General features: G+C 37.1%; 1 protein-coding gene across 1 annotated transcript; it reads right to left on the bottom strand.

The window, feature by feature from the left end:
• Nucleotides 1-16,369: 16,369 nt before the first annotated feature.
• Nucleotides 16,370-17,305, bottom strand: LOC103210763 (olfactory receptor 4S2-like). The gene has a single exon (XM_007956677.2). The coding sequence runs from the start codon at nucleotides 17,303-17,305 to the stop codon at nucleotides 16,370-16,372; it is 936 nt and encodes a 311-aa protein (XP_007954868.2).
• Nucleotides 17,306-17,741: the final 436 nt, after the last annotated feature.

Below are 17,741 nucleotides of genomic sequence, written 5' to 3'. Positions count from 1 at the left end.
ATATATATATATATATATATATATATATATATATATACACACACCACTACCATACATCTGATTGTAAGTTATATAATAATCACACACTATCGTATTTGATGGTTGTATAAATTCAGTGTAATTACTCAATATATCATCATGTTCTCATTTCATCATTCGATTTTGGAATTAGTTTTGATATTCCATGACTTTCTCATGGCTATTTTCATTTCTGCATTATTTAGTTTGTTGATTAGTATTTTTGAAAGGGTGTCCCATTGGTATAAAATACTGGCACTATCTTTTTCATTGGGGAAAGTGGTTGGTTGACCTGTATTCATGAATATACACAGACAGAAAAATAAGATGACTACATTGTTGTGTGTGGTTCACAGGGAGAGGGCTTCTTCATTCCTTTTTGCACTGTGCTTTCACAGTGAGTGACAGGCAACAAATTATGAGATTATCAGGAGCAAGGAACTATATGAGCAAATGTTCTCACTGATGGAACCAACAGTAAGTTGATCACATAAGTACCCATACATCTGATTTTAATAAATAAAATTAATACAAATCAATATATTAGTGATATATCATATTGGGTCCATAGAAATGCAGTTTCAAGGCCAAGGCAATTTGAGCTGTAAAATGTATATAAGACCTATCCAGGAAGAATAATCAGAACTATGCAGACCTGTCATCTCATAATGTTTGAGTAACACAAGGGCTTACAGATAGCCATGCAGAAATGGATAGCCATAAGGATGAGGACAAAGATCTTCATGTGGCCAAATAAATGGAGGGCAAAGACTTGTATCCTTCACTCATTGTATGATATTACTTTATTTGTCAAGAGAGAGCTCACATTTAATCTAACACAACAACATAACACACTGCCATTGAGTCAGATCTGACTCATAGCTACCCCTCCTTGGGTTACTGAGGCGTTATCACTACAGAAGTAGATTGCCCAACCTTCTTTTCGATGAGTGGCTGGTGGGTTTGAACTGCCAGCCTTCTGGTTAGCAGTCAAATGCCTTAGGCACCACACCACCAGAGCTCCTACAGTTAATCTAAGGACGGTGAAATTTGAAAAGCGGTATAAGCAAAGGGCAAATAAAACAGAAAGAAGTACATGGGACTTCCAAGAGTCTGGCTGAACCCTATGGTTCCATAGTGAGCAATTTCCTCACCACAGTTCCAGTGCAGCATATGAAGATGAGTATGTACACAATTTTCTACCTCATATAAACCTGTGTCAATCCTAACAGTATGAATCCATTAACACTCTTATTTTACTGCTGTGCTCCAGTACATGTCTGCAAAATAGAAGTTAGAAACAGTTAATCTGCAAGGAGAAAGCAATCATTTTATAAGATGAATATTGTATTTGGAGCTAAAATATTTATGCCAGATACTGGAACTTCTATTTCCAATGGGTAATATTTTTTCTTTCTGTGTATTGATTTATGAATAAAGTGAAATCCATAATATCATCTATTTACCTTGTTGCAGCTGAGATTGTAATAGGAAAATAATGAAAAAGTTAGTGGCTTTTCAAATATAATAAACATTAATGTTAGGGATTTGGCAAGAGTGGATAATGTCCTGAGTTGAATGTATTTCTCCAGTTTTCCATAAGCATCTATTGATATTGGAATAGTGTGTTGAAAAATAGAGAAAATTTATATGCAACTTACTTCAATGTACTGTCATAGTTCTTGGATTTAGGAGTCTATTTAGAAAATACCACACTGTTAAAAGGTATATTCTCCTCCTTTGCCTCATTTTTCTGGTTCTTTTAATATAATTTCTTAAGAAACAGGAAAAGACTGGTGCTATAGTTAAGGAAAGGGGAAGAGAGAAGCTTAGCCATATATCAGAACATCATTTAAAGTTTCAACTTCACAGTTAACGTTTTTCATCATATTCTATCAGTATGCAAAAGTACAGTTATACAAACACTTGTTAATATTGTTACTAAAACCAAATCCAGTTATGGGTGTAAAAAGAGAGCTAGTTGTTCGTATAAATTTATATATATATATAAATACACACACACACATACATAAATATACATACATACACACACACACATATAGATGTATATATTTAAATTATTGTTGTTTTTTGTTATAAGGAGATCTGGTGGCATAGTGCCTAAGGCATTTAACCACTAACCAAAATTTTGGCAGTTCAAACATATCAGTCCCTCCGTGGAAAGAAGATGGGGCAATCTACTTCCATAAAGATTTACCATGTAGGAAACCCATTGGGGGTTGATATAAGTCAGAATCGACTGGATGATAGTAAGTGAGATTGTGATTGTTAGGTCATATTGAGTTGGTTCAGACTCATAGCTAGCCAATGTATAACAGAACGAGAAATTTCCTGGTCCTGCAGCATTCATGATCATGGTAACATTTGAGCTCATGGTTGCAGACTCTGTAAATCTTTCTCACTGATGGTTTCCTTTTAGGGTTGCCCTGTATTTTACAAAACATGATATATTTCTCCAGGGACTGGTCCCACCCAATAACACGTCCAAAGTACTTGAGGGGAAATTTTGACAGTCTCACTTCGAAGCAGTGTTCTTCTTGTACTTTTTCCAAGGCAGACTTGCTTGTTGTTCTGGAAATCCATGGTATATCCAATATTCTTCATCAACACCAAATTCAAATGCACTGATACTCCTTTGTCTCCTTTATTCATTGTCCTGCTTTTGCATGCATATGAAGTAATTGAGAATACCATGGTTTGAGTTATATACCTTAGCAAAGCGACATCTTTGTGTTTGAACACTTTAAATTGATTGTCTCTACTTGATTTGGCCTTCAATATGTTGTTTACTTCTTGACTGCTGTCTCCATGGGTGTTAATTGTGGATCCAAGTAAAATTAAATCCTTGGCAATTTCATTCTTTTCTCCATTCATCATGGTGTTGCTTATTGGTCCAATAGTGAGAATTTTGTTTTCTTTATGTTGTGTTGTAATCCCTACTCAAGGCCATACATAGCCTTAGACCTTTATCAGTAAGTGCTTCAGTCTTTTTGGTTTTAGAAGTCAAGGTAATGTTATCTGCATGTCATTGACTGTTTAATGACTCTTCTTCCAATCCTAGTACCATGTACTTTATATAGCCCAATTTCTCAGATTATTTGCTCAACCAGCAGATTGAATAAGTAGAGTGAAAGTATACAACCATGACCCACACCTTTCTGAATTTAAAGCATGAAGTATCCCCACGTTCTGTTTGAACAACTACCTCTTGGTCTCTGCACAGGATCTGCATGAACATAATACGGTACTCTAGAATTCTCATTCATTGCTTTGCTCAAAATTTGTTATGATCCACACAGTCAAATGACTTTGCTTAGTCAATAAAATACAATTAAATGTCTTTCCAGTATCAACTGCTTTTTGCCAAGATCCATCTGGTATTATTTCAGATCCTCTTCTGAATCCATCTTGAATTTCCTGCAGTTCTTTGTTGATAGACTGTTGCTACTCTTTTTGAACTATCTTCAACATAATTTTACTTGTATGATTTTAAAGATATTGTCTGACAATTTCCGTATTCTATTGGATCACCTTTCTCTGCAATGAACACATATATGTATCTCTTCTAATCAATTGTCCAGGTATCTGTTTTCCAGATCTCTTGGCCTAGATGAGTAAGTATTTGTAACACTGCATCTGTTTGTTGAAACATCTCAATTGCTGCAATGTCGATTTCTAGAGCGTTGTTTTTCATCAAATCTTTCAAGTGCAGTGTGGACTTCTTCCTACAGTGTCATTAATCCTTGACAAGACACAGCTGTGAGATAGTCTTGCAAATTGGTCAGTGTTTTCATTTCAGTGACTGTTTCATCTTATTAGATGCTTTCTGTGTCAATCAATATGTTGCCCACATTCTTGCTGCTAAGTGCCATTGAGTTGTTCCAACTCATAAGACCCTAGTAGCAGCACAAAACACTGCTCAGTCCTGTGCCATCCTCACAATCTCTCTGCAAGGCTTGAGTCCATTGTTGCAGCCATTATGTCAATCCATCTCCTTAGGGTCTTCCACTTTTTCACTGACCCTTCCTTTACCAAGCATGATATCTATCTCCAATGGAACTGTCCCTTCTGAAAACAGACCAAATTATGTGAGACAAGTTATGGCCATTTTCACCTCTAATAAGCATTGTGGTTCTCCCTCTTCTCAGACAGATTTTTTCATTCTTCTGGAAGTCCATACTATTTCCAGTACTGACTAACACTACAAATGAAATGATCCCTGTGTATTCTGTCTACTGAGATCCATGTGTATAATCCCATTTATGTTGTGGGAAAATAGTATTTGCAACAAATAGATCATTGCTCTTGCAAAATTCTATTATGCTATCTCTGCTTGCTTTTTTTTTTTTTTTTTTTATATGTTTTCCAACTACTGATGATTCTTCTTTGTTTCGAACTTTCACATTCTAATCACAGTAATTATCAATTCATCTTGATTGGATTTTTAATCAATATCAGAGAGCAGAAGTTGGTAAAAATACACAATTTCTTAATTTTTGGTATTAGTAATTGATGCATAACTATGTATTCGTATTAGCTGGTCTTCATTTTTGGCCTATGAAATTATACTAATGTTGATAGCATTGAATTTGCAGCATAGATCTTGAAATGTTCTTTTTGACAATGAGTGTCATGTTGAATTTCTTTAATTTTTCATTCATGGAAGAGGAGACAATGTGATTGTCTGATTATAGATGGACAATATTAGTCCATTTCACTTAACTATAGCCTAAGATATCTAGCTGAAGGTGTTCTGTTTCATTTCTGACAACATTGAACTTTCCTACATTTGTACATCGTACATTGCACATTCCAATTTCTAATCAATGTTTGCATCCATTTCTTCTCATTTTGAGTCATGCCTCATCAGCAAATGAAGGTCCTGAAAGCTTTACTCCATACTTGTCTTTTTTTTTTTTTTTTTTCCTGCTTCATTCATCTCAAATATCTCCCTGTAGAGAATTTTGGGACAGAAATGTATCTAGCCACTTATATTTACATTTTATAAGCACCTATAATTTAATTTAGTGCCTAAGGCACTTGACTGCTAATCAGAAGCCTGGTGGTTCAAACTGACTAGCCACACCTTGGAAGGAAGATTGCATAATCTATTTCTGTGGTGATACTGCCTGGGAAACCCAAGGAGGAGTCGCTATGGATTGGGTCCTACTAAACAGCAACAACAACAACAAAAGCATAATTAAAACAATGCCAACTCATACAATATAATGGTTAGGCAATAGCATCTATGTATACAATCACTGTGTATACATTAATTGAGAGAACAATACAGTAACTAGAGAAGAACAAGTTATGTAAAAGTTCAACTAATTCTAATACTGGATTGTGGTTTCTTTTATTTTGTTTAATTTCTTTCATTATGTAATGTTTTCTCTTTAAACCACATTAAATTAAAGGATTTTTAAATTAATTTTATTATAAAAGAAATATTTAATGTAATCCCCTAAGAGAGAAATCAAAATATTTTTTAATATGAATAGTCCAGAAACATTGTCTAATACAGAGGAGGAGGGTGAGTCACTTAGGTTAGAAGGAATTCAAAATAGGAATGGGAAAGAGCTGCATCATCAGAGAAAGACCAGCCTTAATCATATGGATAAGATAAAGCTTTCAAGACCTCCATTTGCTCATGAGGCACCACTCAAATTGAGGGAAACAGCTGCAAACATCCATTAATAATTGGAATATGGAATGTATGAAATATGAATCTAGAAAAATTGGAAGTTGTCAAAAATGAAATGGGACACATAAAGTTTGATATCCTAGGCATTAGAGAGCTGAAATGGACTGTTTTTGGCCATTTTGAATCAGGCAACCATATGGTATATTATGCCGGGAATGAGAGTTAGAAGAGGAATAGCATGGCATTCATCATCACAAAGGATGTTTCAAGATTTCTCTCCAAGTACAATGCTGTCAATGATGGGATAATATCTATACACCTACAAGGAAGACTCATTAATACGACTATTATTCAAATTTATGCACCAATGACCAAAGCCAAAGATGAGGAAATTGAAGATTTTTATCAACTTCTGCAGTCTGAAATTGACCAAACATGCAATCAGGATGTGTTAATTATAACTGGCGACTGGAATGCAAAAGTTGGAAACAAAGAAGAATCACTGGTAGTGTGAAAATTTGGCCTTGGTGATGGAAAAAGTGCAGGAAATCGCATGATAGAATTTTGCAAAACCAATGACATACTCATTGCAAATACATTTTTTCAACAACGCAAACAGCAGCTATACAAGTGGACTTCAGATGGAACACACAGGAATCTGATTGACTACATCTGTGGCAAAATGCAACAGAAAAGCTCAATATCTTCAGCCAAAACCAGGCCAAGAGCTGATTGTGGAACAGACCATCAACTGCTCATATGCAAGTTCAACTTGAAGTTGAAGAAAATTAAAACAAGTCCACAGGAGCCAAAATATGATCTTGACTATATCCCTACTGAATTTAGAAACCATCTAAAGAATAGATTTGATGCATTGAACACCAATGACCGAAAACCAGAAGAATTGTGGGAAGACATCAAGAACATCATCCAGGAAGAAAGGAAGAGATCACTAAAAAGATGAGAAAAGAAGACCAAAATTGATGACAGAAGAGACTCTGAAACTTGCCCTTGAGTGGAGAGAAGCTAAAGCAAATGGAAGGAATGACAAGATCAAAGAGCTGAACTGAAGATTTCAAAGAGCAGCTGGAGCAGACAAAGCCAATTACTATAATGAAATGTGCAAAGACCTAGAGATAGAAAACCAAAAAGGGAAGAACACACTTAACAGTTCTTAAGCTGAGAGAATTGAGGAAAAAAATTAAGCCTTGAGTTGCAATATTGAAAAATGTTATGGGCAAAATATTGAATAATGCAGGAAACATCAAAAGAACATGGAAGGAATACACGCAGAGTCACTATACCAAAAAGAACTGGTTGATCTTCATCCATTTCGGGATGTTGCATATGATCTAGAACCAATGGTATTGAAGGAATAAGAAGAAGCTGCAATGAAGGAACTGGCAAAGAACAAGGCTCCAGGAATTGATGGAATACCCACTGAGATATTTCAACAAATGCATGGCCCACTGGAGGCACTCACTCAGTTATGCCGAAAGATTTGGAAGACAGCTACCTGGCCAACTGACTGGAAGAGATCCATATTTATACCCATTATAAAGAAAGGGATCCCACAGAATGTGGAAATTATTGAACAACATCATTAACATTGGACACATGTAAGATCTTACTGAAGATAATTCAAAAATGGTTGTAGTAGTATATTGAGAGAGAACTTCTAGAGGTGCAAGCTGGATTCAGAAGAGGAAGTGGAACAAGAGATATCATAGCTGTTGTCAGATGGACTTGGCTCAAGGCAAAGAATACCAGAAAGATGTTTACTTGTGTATTATTGGCTATGCAAATGAATTTGATTATGTGGATCATGTCAAATTATGGATAACATTGAGAAGAATGGGAATTCCTGAACACTGATTGTACTCATGAGGAACCTGTACCTTGACCAGGAGTCTGTCGTTCAAACAGAACAACAGGACACTACATGGTTTGAAATCAAGAAGTTAGTGAATCAGGGTTGTATCATTTCCCCATACTTATTCCATCTAAATACTGAGAAAATAATCTGAGAAGCAGGACTATACGAAGAAAAACATGGTATTAGGATTGGAGGAAGAATCATTAACAACCTGAGATACACTGATGATACAACTTTGCTTGCTGAAAGTGAGGATGACTTGAGGCACTTACTGATGAAGATTGAAGAATACAGTCTGCAGTATGGATTACATCTCAATATACGGAAAACAAAAATCCTCACAACTGAACCAATGAGCAGCATCACGATAAATGTAGAAAAGATTGGGGTTGTCAAAGAATTCACATTCCTTGGTTCTACAATCAATGCCAATGGAAGCAGCAGTCAGGACATTAGACAATGTGTAGCCCTGGGCAGGTTGGCTATGAAGGAACTCTTTCAAGTGCTGAGGAGTAAGGATGTCTCCTTTAGGACTAAGGTGTGCCTGACACAGGCCATAATGTTTTCAATTGTCTTGTATGCATGTGAAAGCTGGACAATGAATAAGGAAGACTGAAGAAGAGTTGATGACTTTGAGTTGTGGTGCTGGTGAAGAATGCCAAAAGTACCATTGTTGTTGTTGTTATGTGCCGTTGAGTCAGATCCGACTCATAGCGACCCCTCCTTGGGTTTCCGAGGCAGTATCTCTATGGAAGTAGATTGCCCATCTTCCTTCCGATCTTCCTTCCGAGGTGTGGCTGGTGGGTTTGAATCTCCAGCCTTCTGGTTAGCAGTCAAGTGCTTTAGGCCCTATGCTACCTGAGCTAAAAGAACTAACAAATCTGTCGTGGGGTAAGTGTAGCCGAGATGCTCCTTTGAAGTGAGAATGGCCAGACTTCGTTTCACCTACTTTGGTCATGTTGTCAGAAGGGACCATTCCCTAGAAAAGGATGCCATGCTTGGTAAGGTGGAGGATCCACAGAAGAGGGGAAGGCCTTCAATGATTGACATGCTGGCTGCAACAATGGGCTCAAGTAGAGCAAGGATCATGGAGCTGGCGCGGGATCAGTAGTGTTTCCTTCTGCTGTGCATGGGGTCGCTGTGAGTCGGGAACAACTCGACTGCACCTAACAACAATAACAAGAGAGAAATCAAAATAGTTTTAATATGGAAATTCCCTTTGATTATCATTCCCTTTCTTCCACACATCTTTTCAATTACATTCATATTACACAGGTACTTGTAGAAATGTTATAGCATTTTATGTGATTTTTAACATACAAGTTATCATACTACGATCATCTTTGCACAGTTTATTAATTTTTGTCCTCAGCAGTGTATCTCAGTGATTTATTCAGGCTAGATGTGCCATATAGATCCAATGTTTAAACTTCTGCATAATATTCTATAGTGAAGACATAATTGACATTATCTACATTCTCTTACTATTAGAAGTTTAGATCAATTCCAGTCATCCAAATTCTTAAGAAGGCTACAATACATATCATTTTGAATGTTTTGTAGGGATTCACTAGATCATTATTTCACTATATGAAATTTCAACTGAAACAGAATAATTTTAATATAATTATGCTTTTGTTTATTAACTGTATTTGAGTTTATCAATCTATTTGTCTATTCCAACACTTATTTGCTTGTCTTAACTTTATATTCCAATATTTGAGTAGTTATGTCCATCATATTTATTATTTTAAAAATTAATCCAATTATTTTGGACTATTGCTTTTTATGAATTTTGGAATCAGTTTTTCAAATTACATTTATATGCCACTCCTCGGAAAGAAGGTTGGGCAATCCTACTTCCGTAGTGATACTGCCTCGGAAACCCAAGAAGGGGTCGCTATGAGTCGGGGGCGACTCGACGGCACAACAACAACAACAACAAATATATATATATATCAGGATTTTTATTTTAAATTATCGAATGTATTGATTACGTTGAGAAGAATAGCTTCTGTACTGTATTGACCTTTCCTAATAATAAGCCAGATGTGTCTCATTACCTATTTAATCTTTGTATATATACCTTTTAGTAACATTCTGTATTAGAGGACAGGATTCAGTTTTCAGGTTTAAGATGGATGACTCACAGTTCAAAGAATATTTAATTTTTATTTTGAAAAATAATTTCATTGATGCTCAGGAAAACTACAATTAGACTTTTGCTATAGACACAGGAGCTCTGGTAGCATAGTGCCTAAGGCACTTGACTGCTAACCAGAAGGCTGGCCGTTCAAACCCACCAGCCACTCCTCGGAAGGAAGGTTGGGCAATCTACTTCCATAGTGATACTGCCTCGGAAACCCAAGGAGGGGTCGCTATGAGTCGGGGCCGACTCGACAGCAAATAACAGCAACAACAACAAAGACACAGTGATTCTTCCAGAGATTTTATAAGAAGTTAGACCAGAAAGTGTTAACTTGGATGGAATCTATGAATTCCCTAAAATTATACTCAATATTTCTGTATATGTTGTATGTGCACTTTTTCTGGAACACATAGATGGAAATGCGTGCAAAGTAATGACTATTTTTTAAAATTTCTGCTTAACCCTTTACAAACATGCTGAAAAATGTGAACACTATGTAGGGTGTAGTGTTTATAAAATTGAACCTTGAGTTTAGCAGTTTTGTGACACGTTCTACATCAAGTTACTATCAAAAGGAAGTGAGAAGTGTAGTGTAATATTTTGCCCAAGAAATGTTTTTTGTTTCAAAGAAGAACATTCCAGTGCTGGGCACCACGAGTGTGTAAATAATCTGGTTAGAAAAGAAAGGAGTTCTATTCAAAGAGATGTAAAGTGGTGCAACTGATCAAGTGAAGAAGAATTTCTGGAGGCAGTTTGTCCCTAAAGAGTGCTGCCATGAAAGAATTTCTAGAAAGTGTGACTAAAACATGCAAATGATGAAAGCAGTTGGTTTACACTACAAAGTGAACTGAGTGATAAGGTAAATTCTAGGAAGCTATAACTGTCCTGGGAGCTCACACAAAGGAAAAAAGATTTTCTCAAGTTGTGCTTGTTGCTCTTTCTTTTATTTCCCTCTTGCCCTCATTGTTTAATGTTATCAGCAAGACTGTGAAGGCATTTTATGGAATTTCCTCTCAAACACCTAGAGTTTGAACTTAAAAATTATTATGCCAATAATAGTCTAACAACATCATTGAACTATTAGGATCCAACACAGTGTTAGTCCTTGGGAAAGTCTGATAATATACGCTTCCTTTCCTGCCTTTGAGTAGAGCCCTGGTGTCTGAGTGGTTAAAGCATTTTGCTGCTAACCGAAAGGTTGACAAGAAAAAAATGAGGTTGTCTGCTTCTTAAAGATATATAGCTTTTGAAACTGGGTGGGGCAGTTTTGCTCTGTCCTGTAGGGTTGCTATGAGTCGGAAAAGACTGGATGGGCATTGGTTTTGGTTTACCTGGCTTTAAAGAAGAGATACAGCCTCATTGCTGCTTTGTGCATGCCTCTAGTAAGCCACTGTTAAGGTCTGATACTGAAATCGCATCCCAAAATTTACCTGAAAATGAATGCTCCATCGTTCAAGTGTTCACCCGATTGTTCACGATCATGGGCAGCCTTGGAACTTATCACCGGTGCAATTAATTATCTGTGCCATTATTGTTATTCATCAGTTCTAATGAACTACATTGTAGATGTGGGTAGAGATTACATATATTTTGGTCATTGTTGTGTCCCTTACACAGAGTAGAGTGAGTGAATCATAGCTCATATATATGAGAATTTTGAAATAATTCAATAATTACAAAACTTCTAGTGTTTCATATGTATTAACTCTCCCCTCCAAATTGTCAGCCCTACAGACACCATTGGACATGAAAATACGACAGAATTTATTCTCTGAGGACTTTATAGTGATGAGGATGCAAAGGCTGCCTCCTTTTGTTACTCTCTGTTTGCTATCTTGCCATTCTGTCCGGAAACCTGGTCTCTCTTCTTAATGTCAAGAGCAGCCGCCTCAGTGGTCAGTCCATGTATTTTTCTCAAGGTAACTGTCCTTCAGGGATGCGTGTCCCACCTACAGTTGCCCCTAAACTCATCACAGAATTTCTGGTCAAGCAGAAGACCATCTCCTACAACAGTGGCATGGCCCACATGTTTTAGGCCCACTTTTTTGCCTCTACCAAGATCTTTATTTTGGTGGCCACAACTACTATGCAGCTATCTACAAACCCCTTCACTATACGGTATCGTGAGCAGACAGGTGTTCTATGCCCTGTTCCTGGCCTCTATTATTGGAGCATTTATCCACATGAACTGATTAGCATGAACTTCCTTTCTGTCATCCGGATCAGAGAGTTCATTATTTCTGTGATGTATTCCCACTGCTGAGACTAACATGCATCAACACAAGGCTGTTGGTGATTATAATCATCACCACAACATTTTAACCTTTGTTGCCTTGGTTCTCTGTTACATCATCCAGGCTGAGGACCCACTCCTCCAAGGGGTGCTGCTGAGCCCTGTCCACCTACGGCTCACACATTGTTGTGATGTTTTACATTATTCTTGGCCCTCATCTTCACCTATGTTCCCCACAGGTGTTTCTGACTCACACGGCACGCTATTTGTCCTATTTTACACTATGCTTGCTCCCATGTTCAATCCCTTCATCTGCACACTGAGAAACACAGACATGAAGAATGTTATTAGGAAACTGGTGTCGAGACAGCTGTTTGAAAGGAAATGATTCTCTTGGTATTGAGCTCTTTTCTTGTCTTGCTCTTGCCACAGCATCATTAATGTTGACCAATGCAGCAGGTACAGAGAAATCCAACAAAGAAACTGAATTATATACACTTACTCTCTTTCCATGTGTGACAGGAATCCATGCTTTAAGAAGAGGGATAGTTTTGTAGAAATCAGCTTCAGGATGAAGGAAGATTCAGCAATAATTTTTTCTCTTTCCAAATTTCCACATGTGTACTGTCTTAAAAAAATCTGTGTGCTTAAGATCCTTAGAGGAAATGAACTAGTGATAAATTATATTGAAAAGGAAAGAAGGAAAGATGGAATACTATAGGACAGCAAGTCAGAGTCTAGTTGCTAGTTTGATGTTTGGTGATGAATACCTGCACTTAGTAATTTCCAAAAATTCCAATTGTAATTCCTGAATTCCAATTCAGGAATGCATACGTGGACAGAGATGTCTATAGGTCTGGGTAAGTGTCTAATTCTGGTGATTATTTTAAAAACCTGTTGCTGATGCACGTGTAGATCCATTCTCCAGCAATAGATTATCGTGACATACTCCTTATTTGGTTTCTTCTAAAACAGACAGAACTTTCAGGAATCTGCTTGAATGTGGATTGTAGGTATCTTTTGTTAACCCTTGTTTATACTTTATCAGTGAAAGAAGGTTGAAAAAGAATCTATACAAGTGTGTTTAATATTATATTTATCTCTTCTTACACATTACCCATGGAAGAAATAATTGAAGGGAGGCTACTGTACACTTAGGGTCTAGAATTTTATTTTATGTATTGAATTAAAGTTGTGTTCTTTCTTTCATATCTGTTCTTTCAAGCTTGATGTTTTCAATATTGTTCCTATCAAGGAAACAACAACAACAACAACAAACTTCCTTGCCATTAATTCAATTTCAACTCTTGGCAAAGTCTTTTATTACAAATAGAACTGTTCCATAGGGTTTTCTTGACTGTAATCTTTACAGACACAGGCCATCAGGTATTTTTTTCCATAACATTACTGAGTGTTCAAACTGCTACCCTTTTAGTTTAGCAAAGGATACTAATTTGCTTACGCTGCCCAGAGGCATCCTTGCAAAATACCTTTCATTAAGTATTTGGGCAGTTTTGAAAATTTGAGTATGTCTGAAATTCCCCACTTTCACAATTTTACCATACTAACCTTGGAAAACTCAGCTCACTAATGCTGGGAAATAAGCTATTCTAAAGCTCATGGATTACACAAATGAATGGCTTTAACAAACAGGGACTTATTCTCTTACAGTTTAGGAGGCTAGAAGTCAGGTTCAAACATCCAGTGCTAGGGGCTAGATGAAGGACCCTCAATCTTGAGCTTCAGCTCTGCCTCCTTTTCCTGGCCCACTGGAGTTGGGGGGTGTCTCTTACCTCAAGCAGCTGCTGGCTGCTGAGGCTGACAAGCCCAAGGCCCACAGGTATAATGACACAGTTCCAAGATCATCAAGGGGCATAGCAGACCACTTGTCCAAATCCAGAAACATATATGCATAATATTTCCACAATAATAACTGTGGAAAAGGAAATGAAACAAAACAGAGAGATAATTAGTGATATATTTGCCTATAACCAAACAATACAAAAGAAAAAAAAAAAGTTGACATCCCAAGGTGAAGGAGCATGGTATTGCTTGGACAAGTTATCAGTTCCTATGAGGAAGGCATTTGCTTACTTGGCAAGAATGAGTCTCTGTAGCACTTAGAGATGGTGTCAGGTTAGCTAACAAAGGATGTAGTACAAGTGACTCACTATATTCAATAAATTTGTTTGGTCAAACATGAAGGAAAGAGGAAAAATAATAGAAATTTTATGCATCCTGTTCACTGAATCACAGTCACCCATTCATCATAAATGACTGTTTTCACTCTGTGTCTTCAGATGTTCTGGGAGTCATTTCACATGAACAGGGACTACAGCTGGAGACTCTATGTATCTATTAGAATCAGTCAACAGCAGAACACTCATGTTGTTGTTGTTAGGTGCTGCCGATTCAGCTCCTATGCATAGTGACCCCACGTACAACAGAATGAAACACTGCCCACTCCCGCACCAGCTTCAGGATCCTTGAAGTATCTGAGCCTATCGCTATGACCAGTGTGCCAACCTATCTTGTTAAGGGCCTTCCTCTTCTCCGGTGACCCTCCACTTTACCACCCATGGTATCCTTCTTCAAGGAATGGTCCCTCTGACACCATGACCAAAGTAGGTGTGACAAAGACTGTCGATTCTCTCTTTCAAGGAGCATTCCGGCTGCACTTCCTCCAGGACAGATTTGTTAGTTCTTTTAGCAGTCCATGGTACTTTCAGCATTCTTCGCCAGCACTACAACTCAAAAGCATCAATTCTTCTTTGGTCTTTCTTATTCATTGTCCACCTTTCACATGCAAATGATGTGATTGAAAATGCCATAACCTGGGTTATCTTCAAGGAGATATCTTTGTTCTTCAGCACTTTAAAGAAGTCTTCTGCAGCAGTGCAATATGTCGTCTGATATCTTGACTGCTGCTTCCATTGCTGTTGATTGTGGATCCAAGTAATATGAAATCTTTAACAACTTTAATATTTTCTCCATTTAGCATGATGCTGCTAATTGGTCCAGTTATGAGAATTTTTGTTTTCTTATGTTGAGGTATAAGTGACTGTTTTCTTAATTTTCATCAGTAAGTACTTCAAGTCATCTTCACTTTGAGCAAGCAATGTTGTGTCATCTGCATATCACATGTTGTTAATGAGTCTTCCTCCATTACTAAAGCCATGCTCTTCTTCATATAATACAGCTTCTTGGATTATTTGCTCAGTATACAGATTGAATAAGTATGGTGAAAGGCTACAACCATGACACACTCCCTTCCTAATTTTAAACCATACAGTATCCCCTTTTTCTGTTCAAATGACAGCCTCCTGGTTCATGCACAGGTTCCTCATAAGCACAATTAAGTGTTCTGGAATTCTCATTCTTCTCAATGTTATCCTTAATTTGTTATGACCCACACAATCAAATGCATAGTCAATAAAACACAGGTAAATATCATTCTGGTATTCTTTGATTTCACCCAGCATGTCTCTGATATCAGAAATGATATTTCTCTTTCTATGTCCTCTTCTAAACCAGCTTGCATTTCTGGAAGTTCTCTGTCAATAGACTGCTGTAAACGTTTTTGAGTTATCTTTAGCAAGATTTTTCTTGCTTGTAATATTAATGACATTGTTCGATACTTTCCACATTCTGTTGGATCATCATTCTTTGGAATGGGCCCAAATATGGATCTCTTCCAGTCACTTGGCCAGGTTGCTGTTTTCCAAATCTCTTGTCATAGACAAGTGAGTGTCCAGCATGGCATCCATTTGTTTAAACATCTCATTGGCTATTCTGTCAATTCCTGAAACCTTGTTTTTCACCAGATCTTTCAATGCAGCTTCAATTTTTATCTTCAATACAATTGGTTCTTGATCATATGCCAACTCCCGAAATGGTGAAATTAGCATATTCATAGGCTAAAATAATTAAAACGTAGTCAACTTGTCCTACTTCCTTATTATTTGGGCCAAAAAAGTTATTTCTATAGAAAAGGAAATGTGTTTTCAGCTGCCTCCCCTCAAGATCAGAGGGTGAGAATATGTCTTTTGTCTTTTAAGTATGTATTTTATCTTTTTTTTTTTTTTTTAAATGAAACATACTTTTCCTTTCCCTTTCCAAGCTTTCTCCATTTAGTTTCTGTGTTTTGGAAGGATTTATGACAACATACTTTATCCTAGATTCTTGTTAGTTCTCTTGTACGTTTTGTTCATATAACAAATGATATTGAGTGCTTAATATGCGCCAATCACAGTTCTAAATAGACTTTCACTTTAAAAAATAAAAAAAAAATTAGGTAAGCTTTGGGAGGAGAAAATGTTTGTTTCTCAATAACCCTGTAGGTTTTGCATTACTATCTTTGTTCTATAGTTGCATTAACCAAGACTGAACAACTTAAAATCAATCTGGTTTAAGAATCATCACTTCAAACTATTTGTAATTAGCCTTCCATAAAACCTCCCTACACCACAGTTTCTTCATAGCATTTTTCACTTCTGTATTTCTCAGTGTATAAATCAGGGGATTTAACATGGGGGTGACACTGGTATAAAATACAGCCACCATCTTATCCTCAGCAAAGGTAGTATTAGGGCGCATGTATATGAAAGTACAGGGACCAAAAAACATGATGACGACAGCAATGTGGGAGCCACAAGTGGAGAGAGCTTTGCGCCTGCCTTCTGCTGACTGCTTTCTCAGGGACAGTAGGATGACAGTGTAGGAGATTAACAAGATTACAAAGCCTCCCAGGGAAAAAGTCCCACTGTTGGCTGTGTCAACAACAGCAGAAATAGATGTGTCTGCGCAGGCCAGTTTTAGCAAAGGGTGGACATCACAAAAGTAGTGATCAATCTCATTGGGTCCACAAAAGGGGAGCTGAAGCACAAAAGACAGCTGGATAACAGTGTGTACAAACCCACCTAGCCAGACCCCCAGCATTATTTTCTTGCATCTGCCCTGGTCCATGATGGTCATATAGTGTAGGGGTTTACAGATGGCCACATACCGATCATAGGCCATTATGAGAAGGAGGAGGATCTCACTGGATCCAAGGAAATGTGCCACCAAGAGTTGCAAAGTGCACCCCACATAGGAGATCGTTTTTCTCTTGGATAATAGGTCAGCAATCATTTTGGGAGTTACAGCTGAAGAGAAACAGAGGTCCATAATAGACAAATGGTTGAGAAAGAAATACATAGGAGACTTGAGAAGATTACCCATGTGCACAGTCAGTATGATGAGAAGGTTTCCCAGAAGTGTAGCCGTGTACAAGAAAGAAAACACCACAAAACAAACTCCTTCCACCTTTGGGTTCTGAGAAAGTCCCCTAAAAATGAACATAGTTACATTGTTCATTTTTCCCATGAAATTATTGCGGGAGCTCAAGTTCCTGAGGAAATTAAGTTACCTGAAAAAAATAAAAAGGACCAATAGCATTATTTCCATTATAGAGAAGAATAGATAATCACAGTTATTGAAAATGAAAGATAATACTTACTGCTATCTGGAATGCACAATCAGAGAAAGTGAAGTTTATATTATTCTGCCTCCTGTCCTTCATTCAACAGTCCATTCATTCATTTCAGATGAGGAAACAAAGTCCAGAAAGATCAAGCAAATCCCAAAAGTCACCCATCAAGGGAAAAGTTCCCTCTCTCTTGTCATTATTTAAAAATTATTATTTATTTATTTCAAACATTTGCTTAGTTCTTATTTTATATAAGAACACACACTTATTTTAAAACAACTTCTGTGTTTGGGGTCCTTGCATGATGTGAAGAGCTAAAGTGCTCAGGTGCTA

Source organism: Orycteropus afer, unplaced genomic scaffold (assembly GCF_000298275.1).
Source record: "Orycteropus afer afer isolate SDZICR_OR568_19922 unplaced genomic scaffold, OryAfe1.0 scaffold00650, whole genome shotgun sequence".
In the NCBI taxonomy this organism is placed as follows: Eukaryota; Metazoa; Chordata; class Mammalia; order Tubulidentata; family Orycteropodidae; genus Orycteropus; species Orycteropus afer.
This window is presented reverse-complemented; position numbering and strand designations above follow the sequence as displayed.